The following is a 17,473-nucleotide window of genomic DNA, read 5'->3' as shown; positions in this document are numbered from 1 at the left end:
TCTAGGGCTGGCAGAGTTATTTTTGTGACTGGTTGGATTTGCCTTAGTGAGAAGGAAATCACAGCCTGGGGCTGTAAATGGCCCAGATTTAGGCAAATATACCCAGGTTGGTTCCCTCAGCTGTGCCCAGAAACCCCAACATACTACACCCTGACATGAGTAAGAAGCACTTTAATCTCTGCAGCAATGCTAGCCTGTCTCCATCTTGAAGGAGTCAAGTCCAGCCTTCCCCCATTTCCAGTGTGGGAATTACTGGCAATTTGGTGTCTAGTGTGTGGAAAAGGAAAGGAAAAAGCTGTATGGGAAGAGCAACCCACAATAAAAAAAAATCAAGTTTTGCATTTTTATACATTTCTGTATCTTGTAAAACAGCTTTAACATCAAAATGAAAATAATGAATACTCACCATCTCATTGTCTCTGAAGTAAAACTTCATCTGCAAGATTCAAATGCCAAGTTTAGTTTCAGGTATATTATTCTGTGCTGCAATGAGTACATTACAGATGTAAGAGAGAAATGAAAAGGACAGTTACATTTTGGGCTTGAAGAACTAGCCATTGTCCTTTTAATGTGCCTGATTTTTGCATTTTCACTGGAATGGATTCATTTAAAATTCTGAGTTACAGTGGGTGTGTTTTGATAACACTGATACAAAATGAGCAAAAACATTGCAATCAGTAAGCATCAATATACATTAAAAACATTTTCAGAATAAAGTAATGCTAAATTGCTACAAATGAAGACATAGACAGGAGTTGCTCAGAACACATCTTTATTCAGCAAAGGCATCATAGACCTGCCTCATTCACACATATACTGCCCTATAGCAAGAACAGTGGTTACAAATCATTCATCAAATCAAACACACTGTTTAAGTCAGTCAGCAAATTTGCTATTGCTAAAAAGTATAGATCAAGTCACCAGAAAAGCAATACATGTTTAGCAGAGCTCCTCACAATCTAAGTGCATTTTACAATTAGCATGGAATATCACTGCTGAAGCAAGTATGTATCTGTGGAAAGCAGTATAGCCTCAAAATACTGAGACGCAGCGACAGGAGGGTGTTGTGTCACAAGAGAATAACTCTAGTTTACAGCAAAGAATACTGTAAGTTAAGTGTTCTAGTCTAAAAAAAATACGTCTTTTGTCTCCAAATTATATGTTGCTTTTATATTTGCAGGATTTATGGACATGTAATGATTAGCTATAAATTTATCAAAATATTTTATACTTGGAAATTTTATTTGAAATTAAAAGCCACCCAACTCATGTTAAACTTGACCGAACCGTATGTGAAGCTGTTACCAGAACTAGTTCTCTAACTCTTTTTTTTCTTTTTTTTGGCATATGTTTTTGTCCTTCAGTGGAAACTTTAACAATGCAATATGCTTTTTCAACTGCAGCCAAACCTCTCTTTATTCGCAATGTCCTTGACAAAGCAGGATATATAGTACCTTCAGATAATAAAAATAAAAATTGAGACATCTACTGCAGTTGAGTGATCACAACAGGCATAATGCTATCACTGATAAATTACGGTGTGAATGTCTGTTTCAAATGTTAGCTGCAAACGCCAAAATATTACACATGCTCATTATGCTTATTGAGAGTCCTGCTGAGCAAAACAGCAGGAGCTGCAGTGCTCCTTTGCAACTGGTCCTCAAAGGAGCTCCAGTCTGAAAGACTGAGATGAAAGAACAGGAAAATGCTTCTCTTTTACACTAAAAAGGGAGGAAAATAGCAGTATGTCTTCAACATTTGTAAGACTTCCCACCCCTTCATCTCCCCTTCCTCCTCCCAAGAACATTTAGAGCAAGCAGTGCACCTTTAAACTGCCAGATTGGTAGCATCCCTCAGCTGACAGAGTATATTTGAGGCTTAGTTCGACCCCTTCTATTGTCCAGGAGCGTCTAAATCCCTGTGGATAACCCAAGGTTCTTCCCCCAGTTAACTACCCCATCCTTCAACTTCCATTCCAATGCTGTGCTCCCTGGCAAGCGCCATGCTCATTGAGAGGACTAAGTATGGGTCCCTCCAGAGCTCATCAGCACTGCTTCTTCAGTGAGTGTTACAGATTGAGCTCCCCTGAATATTGAGGTGTTAAGAGGGCTGCCATCACAACATGCTCCTGTTGTGCTGGCTGAGCGGCTTACATCCCAGACTCAGGCCTCTCGTTCAGACTAATAATTGAAAGCAGGGCTTTTTTTCTGACGGTACATGCTGGTACTGCATACTGGTACCTCCTCGCCAGGGTTCCTGCGGCTGGGGTTGCTGGGGGGCTCAGGGCCCCAGCCAGCTCTCTGCCACAGGGCTAACAGAGGCCCAGCCTCCAGCCACCAGTCCCACAGCAGCACGGCACTGGAAGGCTGCCATGAGGCTGGGAGCCAGAGCCCCCATGCGAAGTGGGGCTGGGAGCTGGAGCCACTGCTTACCCCGCAGCAGCAGGGGCTGAGAGCTGGAACTCCCCCATGGCCCCTCTGTCAGCTGGGAACCCTGTGGGAGGGGGGGAGAGGCAGGAGACGAGGAGCTGCTCCTCCTCCTCCTCCTCTTTTTTTTTTAAACATAAAAGGACTGATTTAAATTATTCATTATTAAACAACAAACTAGCTTCTGGTTAATCATTACCTTTCTACGAGAACAACAAGAAGTTCTGCAGCACCTTATAGACTAACAGGTATTTTGGAGCATAAGCTTTCGTGGGCAAAGACCCGCTTCATCAGATAATGAAGCGGGTTTTTGCCGACGAAAGCTTATGCTCCAAAATATCTGTTAGTCTGTAAGGTGCCACAGAACTTCTTGTTGTTCTCGAAGATACAGACTAACACGGCTACCTCTCTGATACTCATTACCTTTCTAGAGAGTGAAAGTGTTTGTATGGGAATTTGGAGTTCGCACCACATTTTTAAAGTTACCTGTCAGGCAGCAGCACTTAAGTTTCATCATTTAATCCGTGGGAGCTTGTGTCTTCATAAAGTTCAATACTCTTCAGAACTGAAGAGTTAATAAAAATTATTTCATTCTCAATATAATTAAACATGCCTCACCTGATTTAACTGACTTCTCATTATTTGTTTCTTTGCTAACGTTTCCTAGTCTGTTAAAATGCTGTATTTAAATGAAAGCTTAGAATAAAGTAAACAATAACTGTGTGCATTTGCTTAAATATAAAGCACAAGATTTTTAACCTTAGCCTTTTTTAAGTCACCGAAGCGCCAATTCAGGAAAGCACTAAAATGAAGGTGCAGCAAGATGCTGTGGCCTCCCCCTGACTCAGAAGCAGAGGAGGCTGCTCAGAGACCCTGGTGAGCGGGCCTAGAGCTGGAACACCTGTGCCCCGCCCCTCGGAGGGCGGAGCCTGGGACCAGAAGGGCCGGGGGCAGGGCTCGAGGCTCACTTAAGGCCTGGCCTCCAAGCAGGGTGAAGGGCTCTGACCAGGCTCCTGGACACCAGGACCCGCCACTTACTGGCCAGCTGGCGAGAGCTGCCCCCCCAGCTGCCCATACCAGCCTGGGCAGCTGCAGCCCAGCCTGCCATTGGGCCAGTACCCCGACTTCCCTGATCAACTGGGGCCCTCGCGTCTGCAGCGGGCCCCCACCCCCGAGGACTTGCCAGGGCTGGAGAGATTGCCCATGGCCAGTAATGCTGGAGTCCCAGAGCAGCATGGTCCTGGAGTCGTGCATGATGCCTGCAGCTCTGAGGCCTCCAACTGTCCAGAGCCCACGGTCCTGCCACCAATGGACTACCCGAACAATGTGGAGTTGTCCAACTGGCCAGACCTACCGAGGGCTATCTACCCAGAGAAGACCCACCAGCCTGGCCGGGCGGACCAAGCTGACTGGTACCCAACACCAATGGAGGTCAAGGTAGGAAGTGGCCCGGGGGACACTCCCCGAGCCCATGGTGGTGTGTTGCATTCTGGATCCCCCCTACCAAGTTTAGGGTGAGAACAGTCATTAGGGCCCCAGGCTGGGGTGCAGAGGAGTGGGAGGGCCTGCGTCCCCCTACCCCGCCTCCTGGGAGGGGAAGCCTCTCACCTCTCCTAAGCCACCCCATTTGGTGGCTAGCTGCTTACCTGCTGCCCTGCCCTGAACTGAGGGCTGGGTTTCCTACCTGCGGGCTGGCCTCCCACCATCCCTTAAAGGGGACAAGGTCCCACGGTTGGCTGGACCCAGAGGGGGTAAGCTGTGTCAGCCCGTACTGCCTAGAAGGGGCGACTGCTATGAGGCGAGGTCTCCTACTGTTAGCCGGTGGCCAGGTAATGTGCAGTGAGGTACCAACTATGCCCTTGTTACCATCCGAGTCTTTAATTGCTAGAGCGCTGGGCTCCTTCGCAGCGGGCAGCCTGGGCAAGGCTGACGGATGCTGCAGGGTCCTAAACACCCAAGTCTTTTACTGCTAGAGCAGGGAGCTCCTTCGCAGCGGGCAGCCAGGATTGACTGACGGGTGCCCCAGGAGTCTGGCCCGTGGAGGCAGCACGACTCTATGCTAGGCTCTTAGCACTCTCACCTATGGCCAGACTGTGGTAACCAAACGGTTAAAGTTCTTTTGATTGTGCCGGCTGTGTTGCAGTGACAAAGAGTAACAGCAGTCAGGCTTAGATCTTAACTTGTTACAAGTTTATTAAGCTACAGTTATGAGCGTGCGGTTACAAAAGGCTATTGTCTACTTCTTATATGCTAGCAGAGTACAGGTGTTAACAGGTTACGTTACAATCCAATACAACAACACCTTAACACATCAATCTATAGAGCTCTAATTCTTTAACTGTGTACACCAAAAGGAAACATTAATGTGGGTGCATCTTACCCTCCTTGCGTCTCTCGATACCAGCGCAGCCAAGCCAGGATTGGTCACTCAATTCCGCAGAAAGACAAATACGAGGTTGGCCGTCCCCAGTTGCGGACCTCAGAAGGCAATCACCTGACCTGACCAGCAGGTAGTTGGTGGGAATGCACTCAGAGTCAGAGTGCTGCTGGGCCCATCTTTATACCCCCAGGTCACGTATTCTCTTTCTTATCTATGGTGCCAGATCGTACTGGTCAGTCTTTTGTGACGCCAGTTTTTACAAGGGCAATTCTTACTTAATTTGCACTTGTAAGACAGGAGATAAAGAATTTGGGAGTACAGGACATTCTTTTACAAGGGCGGAGATTTCTCTTCTGGGATGGCTGTGTGGGCGCATCACTCCATTAATGCCAGCCAAGGGCAGTTCTCTGAGGCCCTTTGTTAACAGTTAGCCTGCTAGCCCTCTATCTGTGTTTTCTGTTTCCCAGGGTCACGATGAGCCAGCACATCTGGGCCCCTTTAGGAAGGCATCAAAGACTGTGCTGTTTAAGTGCTGTTCAGTGCCCTGTGTGCTCTGCAGCACCTTAGAGGGGAGGCAAAAGCTGGTCTGTAGTGGGGAGATTTTGTCTGGCTACACCTACAGAAGGATTCACTTAACTGCCTTGCTATTTTGGTATTTGGCCTACATTTTGATAATGTAAATTATCAACCTGACTCCCAGTCATACTGAATACACTATTATGAGATGTCAGAATATGGTAATGTGGTTGGGAATATAGTTTAGTTCTAGGGCAAATCCTGATGTCCTTGTTCAGTTTTTAGCCAAAACATTTAAAGTCATTATCATGCCTACAAACACTGTTTCTCCTCATTTCAAAGATCTTTAATGCAGTATTTCAAATATAGTAAGATTTAACTTACTGAAATGTTTTAAGTAAGTGAAAATGACTGAAAATGTAGTCATCATGTTATATATCCACAACACAAGTGCTCACAAACCCTGAAAGAAACCTCCCTAGGATGCATTATCAAATTCAAAATACCACTGTTAACTACACAGCGGGTGCCCAATGAAACTGTACTTCATCACCTTTAAAAATGTGGGGGAAAACAGTCCTGCCACCCAACACTGTAATTTGCCTTTGTCTTCAGGACACACTCAGCAGGAGAGGAAGTTTTAAGTGTAAGCATCACAACATGAAGCTCAAGAGCAAATTGGTAAAGGGTTTTCAGACGAGGAAGACACTGTAAATCTCTGCCAGAATGCTTACAACACTTTCTTCAACAAAGTTCTCTTTCTCCTCTCTGGCAAGTACCCAAGGGCCTCACAGTACTGAGACATGTTTGGAAAGCACATCTTACCTGTGACTGGGACAACTCAAACTATTCCAAGTGTTTCATTTACTAGGCCAATCTGTCAGTGGCTACAGATGACGATCACGTAGTCAACTGCAGGTTGGGAAACTGTTGAATTTTAATGCTGTAATTAAACAACATTATTGCAAACCAACACTATGGCCATTTAAGGGTCACAGAAAAAATCATTTAGCTGCAGGGGCTTTAAATTGAAAATGACCAAGTCTGAATGGTCAGTTGAAAATCACTAGCTGCAGAGGATAAAAATAAAGGAGCAGTCTTCAGTCTATTATGGCTCCATATGCCCATACAAATAATCCTGAGTCCCACCAGTACAGCCTGAACCTCTTTCTCGTCAACTCAGCATGGTTAGAACTCTGAGCTAGGGGTAACTGCGGTGATCTCTCAACCTCTATAGCTAGCTTGCATGGCACCTAAAAGATTCCAAAGAACCGGCCACTTTAAATTTGTATTCATGCACCCTCACTTTCCAACTCCATTATAGGCAACAAGTTAGGAGTGTGGCTGAGGGAAGTGCCACTGACCCCTGGCCAGAATAGTTCAGCTTAGCTCTGAGGCCACTTTAAATTCTACCCCTTACCCACTCTTGGGATCAGCAAGAGAAAAGGCAGAAGAAAGCCACACCAGTCTTAGGCTCCATACTAGCAGTGTCCAGACCAGAGGATTGGTGCAAATAATTTTGTCACATAGGATATTAAACCTTCAGGTACACAGCTACTAAGAACAGGATCCAAAGCCTCTTTAGGTGATTGACTGCCACTATTATTTTGCCTTTTTCAGCAAAAAAGAGGTTACTTACCTGTAACTGGGGTCTTTACATGTCACAGAGCCAGAAGGGACCACAGGAAGTCACTAAATCCAGTGCCCTGCCCTCTTGGCAGGGCCAAGCGCCATTTCTTTTTTTGTTTTACCTATTTGCACTAGATGGCTCCCTCAAGGATTGAGCTCACAACCTTAGGTCCAGCAGGCTAATGCTCAATCCACTGAGCTATCCCTCCCCCTCAGCTAATTGTCTGCAGTGCGCCCCCAAAGGCTCAAACCTGGGCCTGTTACAGCAGTGTCTCTATCCCACTAGAGGGCTGCTGGAGTTACATGGGCCCTCTCTGCATTCCAATGTTTCTGAACCTATGGGTTGGGACCCAAACATGGGTCACAATTAGATTTGTTAAGGGTTGCCATCATCTCAGAGCTGCACGTGTCTCTTAAAGGTGCCATTTGCAGCTCCTTAATGCTGCCACATCCACAGCTATCTCTATCAACAGAAAGCAATTACGTGTTACAAAAACAGCTTCTCCACCTTTGATATTTGTAGCCATCCCAGGCAAGCCACTTACTAGACTCTTGTAGGAAGTACTTTTCGCCCATGCTCCTCCCTTCCCCCCTTTTGTTCCCCCTTCTGTTCAACGTAGCTGATGTGCTTTCAGTTTTTGTTTGTACCTCCCTCCAGCCTGAGTGTGACTTCCCCTCAGCCCCTCCACCTCTGAGTGTGCCGTTTAAGATGCGGGGTGGAGGGAGGAGTGGTTTGCCGATGAGGGTCTTTCCCCCACCACAACTCACATCAACTAAAATAATTAACCATAATAAATATAGTGTTATTATTTTGTTATTATTATTAATGTATTTTCCCCTTTTCTATGAAATAACTACTATAAATATATAAACATGAGGGGGTGCAATTTTATATTCTTGGCTCAGGTGCAAAATTAGCTAGTTACAGGACTGCTTCCCTCCTGCCCCCGCCAGTTTTTCAACTGCCTTGGTTACCAAATTTTCCTGAATTGTCAAAATGGGTCCCCATCTGGAAAAGGTTGGGAGCCACTGTGCATTCCACTGATGGCTTAAGAATATGGACAACATGCCTGGAAATGGAGAATTTTAAAATAGTATCCATTGGTCCAACTCATGCTTCTGCCCAAAGCAATAAAGGAAAGTCCCTTCTGCACTACAAATCAGGCATGATCATAGCAGAAGACAAGAATGGCTGTGGAGGTGGAATACAGATAGGGGTCACATGTCTCAAAGAACCTCCAGGTATGTATCCTCTGCTTCTTCGAGTGATTGTCCCTATTATAGTCCACATATGATCATTACCAAACCACATCTAACTCACGGGGGGTGGGTCTGAGGGAGAGGATGGACTAGTATTGTGGAAGAATGCCACGTCAAATGAGGAATCCTCCACTGAGGCCTGTACACAAAGGTGTTGTGCACAGTTAAGGTACGTAAAGAACTCCACCTGGCCTCTCCATGAATGTCAGTGAGTGGCATGGGGACATTTGAGATCAAAGCCTGACATCCCCCAGCCCCTTGTGAAGTGAACTCTACTCCTATAGGAGTAGGGTCAAGAGATAGTAGCAGAGTTTAATACACACCAAAATACATTGACAGATTCTTGGAATGGGGATGATGTGTCTCTGGATTCTCTCTGCTATTGCAATAATAGTCTAGGGTACCTCCTGATATCATTCTCTGCAGGTAGATGGTCAGAGCTTGTTGAGGTTGAGGGAATGGAAAAATGTTCCTCTTGAGAGGCATGTGATTTCAGATGTGAAAGTGGAAAACCACCTTTTGTAAAAAATTAAGGTGTAGTCATTCTGAGTCTTTCTCATTGGAAAACTGAACTGATGGTCTGGGATCATGACAACAAGCGAAAGCACTCTTCTTGTGGAAGTCATGGAGACTTCCATGGAAAGGAGGGACATGGAACATTGTACTAAGGGCTTGAAGTGGAGCGTCATTAGGACAGAAAAAACAAGTCTCTTTGAGGTGCAATGGGTTGGATAGATGGGGAGATCCTGATGATCCCTTTCCACAATCTGGTAGTCAGTGGGTGTGTGCAGATTGAGGCACCATCCATGGGAGAGGTGGAAAATGGTAAGTGCAGCCAGATGCACTTTCACTATGCTGAGGGTAAGACAGGGGAATATGAGCAACAGAATGTAGTCCAGCATGAGGAAGATCTCCACTAAAGCACCTTTTCATTGAACCCATGGTGAAAAACATCTCCACTTGGCCCTGGGACAGTGTCAGGTGGAGTCTTTCCTGCTATTACAAAGAATGTTCTGAAGAGTATGTTTGATGCCCATCCAAATAACATGTTCTGAGTCGTCATGCATGTGGACTGGGGTGTCTGATTTCACCATTGCATTGGGTCAGATATGGGCAAATGGGAATTGGAATCAATGGGCATGATGACGTGTAGAAAAGACTGGGGAGCCAGAATTGTCTGCCCTAGTAAGGAGCAAATAGAACCACTGTCACTCGCTCTCACTGAGTCTTGTGTAGTGCCGGAAATAAGAGCGGTAGTGCAAGAAAAAGCACAGTTGAGTGGGTCTCACCAGGGTAACAGAAGGGTGTCATGCTTTGAGCAGTAGTGAAGAGATTCCCTTATCCAGTATGTTGAAAATTTGCTGTTCACTTGTGAAGCCATTACAATTCTGGTTGGCATCAACCATTGGTATACCATTGAATCCTCAAGCTCCCATTTGTGGTCAACTGCAGAATGTCTGGTGAGTGAGTTGAGTACATGCTCGCTATGTTTACATGGCCAAGTTATTTCAAAATAACTTTGGCGGCATTTAAATAATGCACACAGTATTTCCAAATAAATTCAAAACAGCGGGTGCGTTATTTCAATTCAGGTAAACCTAACTTCCTGATGAATAATGCCTATTTCAAAAAAGGTTCCAATGGCACTATTTCAAAACAACATTATGGACCTGGAAATGCTATTTCGAAATAGCTGGTTGCTATTTCAAATGCATTTTGTGTGTGGTTGTGTTATTTCAAAACAAGAGATTTTATTTATTATCATTATTGAAACATCTTATTTTGAAATAGGGCTGTCATATAGATCTAGCCTTTGTGTCCCAGAAAGAAAGAATGTGAACAAGAAGGTCCGGTGTTTGATGCACCAGTTCTAGAGACTGTTCAACTCTGTGCATAGCATCAGTGACCTCATGCTGCTCTGTTTGCTGATGTAACAAACCATATTGGTGTTATCCGACATGGTGAAGACATTTTGGGCATGGATGAAAGGAAGGACTTGCATGCTTTTCTTGCCACGTGGAAAGTTCATGTTCCCTGAGCCATGTGGCTGTCAAGGTGGATTCTCTAGCTAACTAAGAATGTAATATGCAGTCTATCAGGATTTTCATGTGGGTAGCCCCTGGCTCAATAAAAAGATGTGCCTGCCATTCAATGCTGACCATGCTGCCAAGTAGCACCATGTCCTGGCTTGCATGTGGTGCGAGCTCCAGAGATGGGAAAGATTTTGGGGGCCTTGCTGCTGCAGGTGGACCATTTCAACTGATCCTGGGGCCACAGACCTCTACCCAAAAAGATTTTCAGGGGCTTGCTGCGACAGGGGGAAGGAGGAGGGAGATGGACCATGTCAACTGGCTCTGCAGCCACAGACCCCATACCCTCCTATGGCGAAGAGGGGGGTCAGCCCCCACACAATCGGGGCTGGCCCCCCTCTGCCTGAGCAACACCGAAGGGACCTTGTCAACTGGCCCTTCATCCTCCAATTGACCCAACCCCCAGCCACAAAGGGATGCGGGGGCCTGGCCTCCTAACAGTCAATTGGGGCTGGATCCCCCCCGAGCGACACTGCTTGTTGAAATTTGGTGAGCCCTATCCTCTACCACATTGGACAACTCTGTGTAGTGAAGTGGAAAGCCAAAAATCTTTTTCCTAATCTTTTCTGTCCTTCTCTTTGTTCAAGCTTTGGCACCCTTACCACAGGGAAAAGTGGCTGGAGGGCCCGTTGAGAAGACACAGACACAGACACCTTGCTGCAGTTTAAGCCCATTGCAGACACCTGCTGCTTTTTTGTAAAATTGTTGACATTTCAGTTATTTCTTATCCAAGCCTTCTTGTTCCTCCAATGTTGGCCCCCTTAACACAGGGAAAAATAGCTGGAGGACGAGTTGAGAAGATACAGACTCCTGATCGATCCCAGGATATAGAAGCATTCATATGTGTGTAAATTTGGCAAGCCCCTTCCCCCACGCTGGGCACTTCTGTGTAATGAAATGAGAAACCAAAAACGCCGCCTCACAAAATCTTTTTTCCGAACCTTTACTATCCTATTCTTTCTTCCAGTTTTGCATTGTTCCTGTATTGTTTACAGGGATCATGTTTCTGTAATCAAGTGAGGGGGGACAATGGCTACAGGGCCAGTGGAGAAGACTCAAGCACCTGCTGCTGTTTGTAAAATCTTTGATAATTCATTTATAAAAACCAATTCAGTTACAGAAATAAGAGATTTCAGTTAATTTGGTGATCTTTGTTGATGCCCTACTTTTCCTTTTTTCCTTCCAGAAAAATGGCTGTTTGCTTTCCATGGGAGGGGAATGAGGGCAGTGCAATGTGGGAAGATGACATCACATACGCACAACCACTTGCAGGGCATTTTTTCCCATGCTGCACCAGCGAAAATACCCAGAATGCTACAGGGATGCGGGAACTGTGGGATAGGTTCCCACAATGCAGTGCTGCAACAGTCAATGTTTGGCAATTGAATGTGGCAGCAATAAGTCGACTTTGTGGGGAGTCTGTGGGGAGATGAGGATACTCAAATTCAAATTTATACAACTCAGCATTCCAAAATACATTTTAATACATTTGAATCTATCTATCTTGTAGTATAGAAGTAGCCCTCGTCTCTGAAGTGTACAAGACTGTTTTTTGTTTTGCAATGTTACATAACGCAGCCAGAAGTTGCCTGATTTGTAAGCATTTCCCTGAAACTATGTGCTCTGGCCAGTGTAAGTGTTCGGAAAAAAGGACTTCTGAGTTGAGGGGTTGAGAATCATACTTACATATGCGAATATTGCAGCAGTGCATATCAGTCCTTTTTTTTTTATCTTGTAGTTCAGGGTGTTGCAGATACATTCTGCACAAGCCATATTAATACACAGGCAGTGTTACTGAAGTATTAGAAATCTCTACCAGTCTTGCCCATGAAGATTCCACTACAGCATGAAAGATTGCAAAAAATGAAATACATTCTTGTTCCTCAAAGTTATTATCGACTAACATTTACAGTATCAGTAAATTAATAATGTACATGTTTGAAGTGAAACAGTGTGGTTGCTTTACTGAAATGAAGTGTTACAACTATCCCTGTCCCATGAAAACACCAAATACAGCCATCCTGAAATAGTTTTTTAATATTTTGTAATACTGTGAAAGGTCGTTTTTGGATTATTGATGAACAAGAGATGCAATATTTTTTACATTTTATATAGTATCAAATAATTTATATACTGAACAAAAAATAGAAGCAAAACCCCACTAAAAGCTTCCTTGTGTTGAAATAAAAGCTTGTTTGTTTTTACAAAGCATTTATGTAAGGCAGACCCACTGTGCATTATTGCCCATTCTGTTACGTAGAAGAGCTCCTGAAGCAGTAGTCTGCCACCCGCAACCTTGATCTATTGACAGATTACCAGGCTACAACTGACTAACCTCAACAGCAAAGATCCAATAGCTCTATGCTGAAAAACAAAGGCACTTTATAAGTGAAGTCAGAGAGCATCTGACTAGTATTGCCTACATTTCTCTCTGCAGCAAGATCCCAATGGGAAAGGTTTCCAGAGTACATGAAAAGTCAAGAAAGTGGCAGTAAGACAGGCAGAAAAAAAAGGAAGATAGAAAAGGAGGAGACATGAAAGCAAAATACTAAAAAATGAGAGCAAAGGTAACTGTTGTGGCCCTGCATAAAGGCTTCCCTCTGATACTGATGGCCCACAATTCTCAGAATGGAAAAGAGGATTTTTTTGGTAAACAGAATTTTTAAATGAATTTAGTGCATTAGTGAGACAGCATGACAGCAAACACCAATATTAATTAAGGCAGAAGGGGGAAATGCTATTTCCCACACTGCACTAACAGCCTCCATACCACTATGAGCTGAGAAAGTTACTGCCCATTCCATTATTACTCTCCCTGCTGAGACTGACACTACCAAATCATTTCATATGAAGCACCAGGCAGCAATCAGACCACTGCCTTTACTACTTTGCATTCATCGCTGGCCTAGAGCTGGATTCAGGCTGGTCTTCACTATGAAACGGAGTCACGCTTGCTATACGATTTGAGGGGTTGTGCTAACTAACACATGTCACATGCCTTACCTGTCAGCACTGACAGGACTTGTGTGCTTAACAGTATCATCTGGTTACAGATATGTACTGCGGGAACAAGAGCATAAGCCATTGGCCCACTTAAAGACAACTAGCTCATTTATGCTCATGGCTATGGAGTGTTAACATGGCATTTACTCAAATGACCCAATTTTCTAGTGAAAACAAGCCCTGAGAGGTGAATAGGAGTGGACATAGTCAGTTACTTGAGCCATCAAATCCCAGGAGACGTACTTTTCAGCACACTTGCTCTGCCCACTAACTAACTTCTAAAAGACAAAAGCAGGAGTGGAATAAAGGGGAAGCACAACTACCGCCAAAAATGAAAATCTGTGATCCAAGCTTATTAATGTTCACGTTAAAATTATGTGCAGGAAAAAATATCTAACAATCCTGGTGAAAAACACAGGGGAGGAAAATGAAAATTGATTTAACATTACTTGACATCGCACAGAAGTGCAACACCACGGAGTATCCAATGCTCAGGAGGCTGGATGGTTCTAAGGTCCACTGCAGCAACATAATTCAAGTCTGTTCGAAGTGGTTTTTTGTAGATTGGACATGAGTACAGGCGAGGATCTTTGGAAGCTGTGAAGATGGGGGAAGAGGGAAAAACACAAACATGAACAAGATGCCCTGTATAATGAAGCTGGAGAGGATGTTAGCGTGCAGGGTACAACCTAAGCAGAAATATTAAAAAAAAAAAAATCAAGTAAAAGGTCACTAGCCAATAGCTTTTCTCAACAAAACTTCAATTAACAACACATGGCTCACTTTTTTCCTACTACCTGCAAAACATTTCACATATTGCATGCCGCTCTTGCAGGTTTGGGATTTAGTATTAAACTACAGTGCTTTGACAGAGTCAGAGGTGTAAATGACCACCCTGCAGTAACTAGAATAGTGGCACTTCCATCCTTGCACTCAGCCTTCCTGTTTTTGAATATTTATGTTGACACATTAAGATGTGAAAACTGTCTTTTTTAAAATCTATTAATCTATTTTGAAATGCCATAAATAAGATATTTTTCAATACTATTATTCATATACTGTGAAAGTTTGCATTGTCAACCTCCCTTGTAAATCTTCCAGGTTTGATTTAATATATAAATGTGTTTGTAATTCAGTGGCTCAGCTGGCCTTAAATTTGTTTTTAATATAATAATGATTATTTTCAGGTTGCAGGATCAGAGCCTTGTTTGTCAAATTTGTTTTCTAAGTAATACACTTTATGATAAGACTTTCATGTCTTTCTTCCCAAACATCTGTGGAGTTCACACTGTGCTAAACAGATTCATTCAATTTCATGTTAAATTGTTCCCTGGCTTAGATCTTGCATGTCAATCACTTTGAGGCAATTTTTATGGCTAGGTTGTAAACCCCTAAAATAGTAATTTATACTGAAAATGCTGATAGACTGCATATTACAGGCATTTAGAATGTTACCCTTGGTTAAGCAAATGGCATACACAAAAAGAGCATGCCACATTGCTGTCAGAGAAGATAACCTAAAAACATGGAATTTTGATAGCAAAGCACAGGAAACGTAGCCTGTAGCTGAGTGTCTGTAATAGCGAAAGGATTTTAAATCTTTTCAGCTGTTTCTGTGGGGGTTGATTTCCTTACTGCCTTCTGTATTTGCAAACATTAAAAATTCTGTTTCACAAATCAGAATGGCCTGGTCTTCCATTCTGCAGCACATTTAGTCTGCACTAAATTCTGATATGTCTTTTCCTCTTTGGTGGCCCCAAAGGCCATCTTTCATCTCTACCAGCACTTTCTATCCTTTCACTTGGCTTCTGTCTGCTCAAGCAAATCCCATTCACAGAATTTCAGTACTGAGGCATTTATGTGCACAGACAACACCTAGGTATAATACAGTGGTTCCCAAAAACATTGCTAAATAAGTTCACTCCTGTAGAATTCAAGTGCATGTGTACAAAATACACCAATGCCCTCAGGCCAGTTTTAGGGGCAGGTGTTGTTTCTGTTGTTAAGGTCAAAAGGGAAAACAGAACTGAAGTAAAATGTTTTGGGTATTCTATACATGAATTAATTTTTCACTAAGCTTCTAGAATGATCTGAACCATGGACAAATCTCATAGGACCTTCCAGACTTTCAGAAAACAGCGTGTTCCCTAAGCTTCCTAGAATGTTGTCAGCCATGCCCTCCAGGGACGTAAGCAGCAGGGTTCTGTCAATCAGTCAGTGAGATATGAAAGAGTGAAGTGAAGTGAAGGCCCAGCTCAAGTGTGAGCTTTGTTTTATTGTGTAACCGTGAAAGTGTACTTTTGTTTTAAATCTTGAAGAATGTAAATAGTGACTAATAAAGGACATATTTAATGAGATGACAGAGATTCATCAAATCTCTATCAATGCAGCAATATACAAGAAATATTGTTACTTCTTCTCCCATGCTTACAATGTAATGTTTGATGACTTTCTAACACTACAGAACATAGAATTTTGCTCACTGTAATACATTTCCCAAGTAGAAAATAAAAGATGCCATGAAGGAATGTGAGTATATGAATATATAAGATGTGAGTATATAAACCAAAAACAAAACAAAGCAAAACCTCAACTGCAATCTAATTTACAGCAAGGAGCAAATTTGAGGGAAGATACCTGAAACAGAATAGCATAGGCTTTGTAGTATACTCTGATGATAGCAGCAAACATCCCAGTGCAAAGGAAATTGAGGAGTAAAGCATAAATGATAGAAATCATATTACTAAGGAATTAACATATTTATTTGAAGTAATGGAAATGTAAGAAAAGTAATGGAGAATCGTCCAGTTTTCCTGGCAGCATAAGAGAGAACGATGATAAAGAAGAATGTGGGTCACATGAAAAGAAGGGTAATGATTAAGAAAAAACTATTTTACACAAAAAAGGAAAGAAACAATAAAGAAGAATCAGCATCTCATGATGACAGAAACCACAAAGAGAAAAATTTCACTCCACAAATTGATACATCAGGTCATGCTTTATGGATGGCAATCCTAAACTCTGCCAATATTCACTGCACTATTTTGAATGGGCTGGGCAAAAATCTAGTAAATGAGCAGAAGCAACACTTCTCAAAGTCACTTGAGAATGGTTAGAAACTGCATTGGTGTTGACTAGTTTTCTCAAAATCAACAAGGTACTCTGTTTTAGTTCAAAATATTTGACAAGAATGTCAAATTGCTGCTTGTGCTTTCTGGGTACAATTACTGGCACAAATTAGTTCCATGCTGATTCAGAACATCAAAGTCATCTGGCCATTTTACATCCTATTCCAAATGGATGAAATTCAAGTCCAGGCTCAATTTGAATAAATGCATACATGCAGGAAACCAGCATATTATTAATGTAGAAACCACACACTGGAGGAAGGTGCTTCGATAAGTGATCTTTCTCGCAAATAATAATCTGCCTTTCAGGGGCTCATTGTTTGTTGTTGTTCACTGATCTTGTAGAGCTCCTTGGGAAACATGACAATGTCCTGCATTAGCACCTACACTAAGTAGTTCCTAAAGAAGCTATGAATGATTGCTGCAGCAAAACTATTCAAAACTAACTGATTGAGCTTATGGAAGAAATGTACTCAATCACATATTGATGTGGCTCAACAAAGCAAAATGATAGGTTGTAATAAGGGACTGCACTCCTGACAGTCCCAGTGAAAAGGTATCATTTATAGTGAGACTTGTTGTCGTCATCTACTGTAACACTGTAATAGTGGTCCACCCTATATTAGTTCACAGTTCAATTATTTTATGTAAATACATTTGAGTTATTCTTAAAATTAAAGCATTTCTATAAGCTTACAGGAATTTTTTTAATAAAAATTGCTTACCTATGGCAAGAATCTAACAGATTGACAGATCCCAGCATGGAAAATTATTATCCAATGTGACAGAGATAAAGGATGCATGCAAATTGTGCATCAAAGTAATGAAATGGAATACAAATGCAATAAAAATAAGATATTTGAATGTTTAAAAATAGAGATGGTATCATAGACACACCTCAGCTATGGTGCCATTTAGCCTAGGACAAGGGTCGGCAACATGTGGCTTTTTAAGGAGCCACCTGCGACTCTGAGCGCTGCCACCGCTGACTCCTCTTGCAGCTCTGGAGGCTGCCGCCACTTTAACATAAAAGAACTACAT

At 42.9% G+C, this 17,473-nt stretch overlaps 1 protein-coding gene across 1 annotated transcript in view; it reads right to left on the bottom strand.

Moving 5' to 3' along the window:
• Positions 1-12,327: 12,327 nt before the first annotated feature.
• DNAH5 (dynein axonemal heavy chain 5) overlaps positions 12,328-17,473 on the bottom strand; it is a 318,634-nt gene continuing 313,488 nt past the window's right edge. The window contains exon 79 of the mRNA XM_074985958.1: positions 12,328-13,901. Coding sequence (XP_074842059.1) covers positions 13,750-13,901 — 152 coding nt within the window. The 3' untranslated portion in view covers positions 12,328-13,749. The remainder of the gene's footprint in view (positions 13,902-17,473) is intronic.

This window comes from Carettochelys insculpta, chromosome 2 (genome assembly GCF_033958435.1).
Source record: "Carettochelys insculpta isolate YL-2023 chromosome 2, ASM3395843v1, whole genome shotgun sequence".
Classification (NCBI taxonomy): Eukaryota; Metazoa; Chordata; order Testudines; family Carettochelyidae; genus Carettochelys; species Carettochelys insculpta.
The sequence above is the reverse complement of the archived record's forward strand: the minus strand, read 5'-3'. Positions and strand labels throughout refer to the sequence as shown.